We start from the raw sequence: 4,453 nt of genomic DNA, 5'->3' as shown, positions 1-4,453 counted from the left end.
TGGTAAAAACAACCATTCCTATTCATTATTGTACATCACTAAAGATTTCAACCCTTCAAACATCAACACTGTATATTAAACTGACAACCACCACCTTAATAATCTTACAACAAACATACACAAAAATCACACAAATCTGTTAAACGGCTTTCTCCCAACTAAACCTGCAGGCATAGAAACCGTTGAATTCACGCTGAAATCTCCGATGGAGCGGGCATCCTCCTGTTTCTCAGTTCCCACTTGCGATGCCGAATCCCTGTTAGACCCTTTGTTCCACTTGAACGAACCAGCATTCGGAGTCAAAGGAAACGAGAACCTTCTCTTGGAGTCGCTGCTTCCTGGAGTCCCCGGGAACCTCTCCCTCGGGTTACTGTATGCTCTCGCTTTGGCTTTGGCCGAGACAGTAGGCGTCATGTAATTGGGAACGGAGAACGGGGGGCAACTCACCAGACTGTCGTCATCTTTCATAGGAGTATCGTAAGCTGAATTAGTTGCACCTCCTTTTGGTTTCGAGAACTTGGTATAGCTCGAGCTGCTTGCAAGAGGACTCCTGCCTGGGGTGGTCTGAAAGTATTTTGCCCGGACAGGGACTGTTGACCTGGATGATCGTGGCGTTACAGATTCGTGGTTGTCGAACATGAGGTTTCCGAGCCTAGTACTACTTGGGTGAAGCTGAGGGCTTGGCTTGAACTCTGAAACGGCCCTCGAAGGGGTTAACGAGATGCTCCTTGATGCAGCTTGACTCTGCGAACTACCAGCTTGAGGTAGCTGACGTTCTAACCAGTTCCACCACCAAGGGAATCCGTTGGATCGGACACCAGAAGAATTTGGAGTTGATTTTGGATTGGCTTTCCAGAGCTGTTGTAATAGATAATAAGAGAAGTAAAACCAGTCAAACATCTAATAAATCTAGCATTTTCAAATCTTATTCGTAAATCCTTGCTCTCTCTCCTTTAATGACAAAAAGGGCGACTTGTTTACCTGGTTAGAGTACGCATAGGCCATTGCTCTCTCTCTTTTAATGACAGCCTCCACTCGCTTCCGCGTCCTTGCTTCTACTTCCTCCTTTGTTAGCCTGCTATCGTCCCAATCTTCATTTTGACCGGCCTCAGACTGCACCAACATTATACACAGTGAGAAGATGATATCAAACTACATGTTAAAGATGGTGAACATTCAAAATGATATCCAGAAAAGAACTCACCATCTGGTTCAAGGTCCATTTGCTCAGGGTACTCTCAGCATCCTTGTTACTCTTATACACGTGGTCCTGGAGTGCCTGGTTCTCTAACATTTGGATCCTCCGTGACTGGATTTGTGTTTGAACTCTGACCAAAAGCTGCATTTGTTTCATGGCATTCACCGTCTGCCGCCTTACATTCTGCCCTTTCACCACTACTTGAAGCCTCACTAAGCCCTTCAAGGCTCGGAAACTCCGCCTTGCCTGTCATATTCAAGCATACTATTGAGTCAATCACAAACACGCGAGGGACAGAAAAACATTCTATCAGCAACCTTCTTAGGGAGTGAGAACATTACCAGGTAACCTCTATACGCTGCCTGGATTTTTGTGGCTGAAAGTTGCTGGTCTCTTAAAGTCGGTTCTGGCTTCTGTACATGCCTGATTTCCTTTCTGCTTTGAGTTGATTTAGGAGCAGCAGCCTTGAAAGGAGCAGCAGCCTTGGAAGAAGCAGCCTTGGGAGAAACGGAGACCCCAGTGGAGAGTGTTTCTCGAGGAGCAGCCTTGGGAGAAACGGCGGCCACAGTGGAGAATGTCTCTCGAGGAGCAGCCTTGGGAGAAACGGCGGCCCCAGTGGAGAATGTCTCTCGAGGAGCAGCCTTGGGAGGAACGGCCCCAGTGGAGAGTGTCTCTCGAGGAGTAGCCTTTGGGGAAGTAACCCTCGGAGAAGGAGCTCTTGGAGAATAAGATTTAGGGGAAGAAGCTCTATGAGAAGTAGGTTCAGGTGAAGCAGGCCGGGGTGAGACTGGCCTTACAGGCAGAGCAGGAGGCGATTTTGGGAGTTGAGAAGATGTAGGAGGAGGCCTAATCAGTAGCTGATCAGCTTCCCCTAATATTTTCTCGATGCTGCTTGGCTCTCTGAACCGGGGAATAAACGACTTGGTATCTCCATGCCTTAAAATTCCCTTACCCTTCTTCTTTTCCTTGCTGCTGCTCTTCTTGTCAGGTCCCTGAAATAGTATAAAATTGGACGAAATTTTAAAGCTAGCTTTAAATTTAACACATTAAACTTCTAAACATATATATTCTCTGGCGAAATGCATTGAAATATTTGTGGGAAGACCAAATGGTTTAGTGATCCACAGAAGTAAATCACAAATGCAGGGCACAATGTGATTTTTAAAGCTCCAACATAATCACAAGGTTAGTTTGAAACTTACGAGAAACATATGCCCTTCCTAGAATTACATCAATTACTACAGAAAGGAAGCAGGAGGATATTAAGAAATTGGGCATGCCTAAGTCAACAACCACAAAAAAAAGAGAGCCCATTCATTCATCATCTAAAAAGTAGCATCACTTTGTTATGGTTAATAGAATGACTTACATCGGCTCGCTTTTCCTTTGAGTTGTTAGTGAAAACCCTTTTGATTGCTGAAAACCAGCTTCCCTTCTTCCCCATATTCTCAGCATTACTGTTTCTCCCACAAAAACCTGCATGTGTTTCGAGTTAGCAATCCAAGACATATGGCCATGTTCTGCTATCGAGCTAAATGACAAACACGATGTCATAGCATACTACTACGAAGCACAACTTATCATGCATTCAAGGTCTTAAAAAAAACAAACACTAACATCTAATAAAGTGCACAAAATGGGAATGAGCAACAAGTCACAAAGGAAGATCTTTTGCAAAGGTACAAGTCTAACATCAACTTGAAGAATTATCCAACTCTTTTCACGAAAGTTATACACACAGCCTCCATTTCCCATCCATGTTATTAAACCAAGCTCGAATTCTCAAACCCCTCACACCCAATTTCAAGGCCACTGTGAATAATAAGTCAACCCGGGACCTCGCCCCAAAGACCGGTGCAAGAAAAGTAAGCACGAGGGGTGAAATTATGGGTTGTGTCTTGGTCTTTATGAACCACGCTAAGTCCTAAGTCGTCAAGCATGGTCAAAAACGCCCAATTACACACAATCTAATTCTACGAATTTAGGTTGAAGCATTTAATATAATATCCACACAAGATTTACAGCTGATATCTTGGTTTGTGATATGATTAAGTACATATCTAAAGAGAAATTCTATAACAGGGAAGATATTTGAAGGCATTCTGGAGTGTTACAGAACCCTCCAAAGTCAAGAACTCAACAAACTACAACCATACATCTTAAATGCCAAAATTTTCCAAGCCTACACCAAATCCCTAAACACCCATACAATTCCCCGCCCATAAATTCGATCTACCTAATTTGGCAGCAGCCTCCACTCATGGTTTATTTGGAAAGAAAAAGTAGTTCAATTCAAGAGTGAGGTAGTGAAACAGGAGCAAAAATCAAGAAGCAAGAAAAATAAAAAATCTATACATGAAAAGAAGTAAAGAAATTTAAAAATCAGTTCTTTCCTGTTTTCCACAAAAACAGGCCTAATCCCAAGAGATCATATGCATCAACAACACATGCAATTAATTAAAGATTCCTAATTTCTCATCACCTTAACTGCTGCTCCTATCTTCAGAAGCCTTCCACAAAGCTGCAACAACTAAAATAAGAAAACAAAAAATACACAGTACTCCCTTGTCTCCTCTCTCTCTCTAAGCATATGTGAGAAGAGAAGAAAAGAGAAGAGCCTACAAAAGCTTCTCTTTCTAGTCCTTCATCCACCCTCTTTCTTGGTGCTCAACAACATATTTCTTTCCCCCATAGCAGCAACACCCTTTAATTTTATCGCAGCCGTTAATCTTTGAAAATTGGCAAACTGCCCACAACTTTTTACCAAGGTGTGTGGGGAACTATGAATCAGGTTCTTGCTTGCAAAAGGTTGAGGCCATCCGCAATGGGCGGACGATGGCACGCCCGATGGCGCGCATCGTCCGCGCCATCGATCGTCCGCGCCCATTGCGGATACGGACGATAGGTCGCGGACGATCGTCGCGGCCGATACTAAGGGCGCGGAGGATGGCGCGCCCGATGCCTATCGTCCGCGCCATCGTCCTCCCCATTGTGGCGTACACGGACGATGGCCGCGGACGATAGGCATCGTCCGCGCCATCGTCCTCCCCATTGTGGCGTACACGGACGATAGGTCGCGGACGATGGCACGCGGTTTGGTTTTCTATTTAAAGAGCGTTTGTCATTCATTTGTGCATACCTCTACATATTCTCTCTCACAAATCCAACCAATATGAATCCCGGCGACGACACCAATAGTTCTAGTTCCTCTGATGAGTCCAGTAATAGCATAGATATAGCATTAAATGCAGTCGT

The 4,453-nt window shown here is 44.4% G+C and overlaps 1 protein-coding gene across 1 annotated transcript; it reads right to left on the bottom strand.

Annotated features, from left to right (window-relative positions):
• LOC121756499 (protein IQ-DOMAIN 14-like) lies at positions 1–4,010 on the bottom strand. The gene is made up of 6 exons (XM_042152053.1): positions 3,681–4,010; positions 2,568–2,674; positions 1,540–2,190; positions 1,205–1,444; positions 982–1,113; positions 1–858 (listed from the first exon to the last, which is right to left on the bottom strand). Exons 2-6 carry the CDS (start codon positions 2,640–2,642, stop codon positions 127–129), a joined length of 1,830 nt encoding a protein of 609 aa, XP_042007987.1. The 5' UTR covers positions 2,643–2,674; positions 3,681–4,010; the 3' UTR covers positions 1–126.
• Between the last annotated feature and the right edge of the window lie 443 nt (positions 4,011–4,453).

This window comes from Salvia splendens, chromosome 11 (genome assembly GCF_004379255.2).
Source record: "Salvia splendens isolate huo1 chromosome 11, SspV2, whole genome shotgun sequence".
In the NCBI taxonomy this organism is placed as follows: Eukaryota; Viridiplantae; Streptophyta; class Magnoliopsida; order Lamiales; family Lamiaceae; genus Salvia; species Salvia splendens.
Note: the sequence above shows the minus strand (reverse complement) of the source record. Positions and strands in the feature narration are given on the sequence as shown.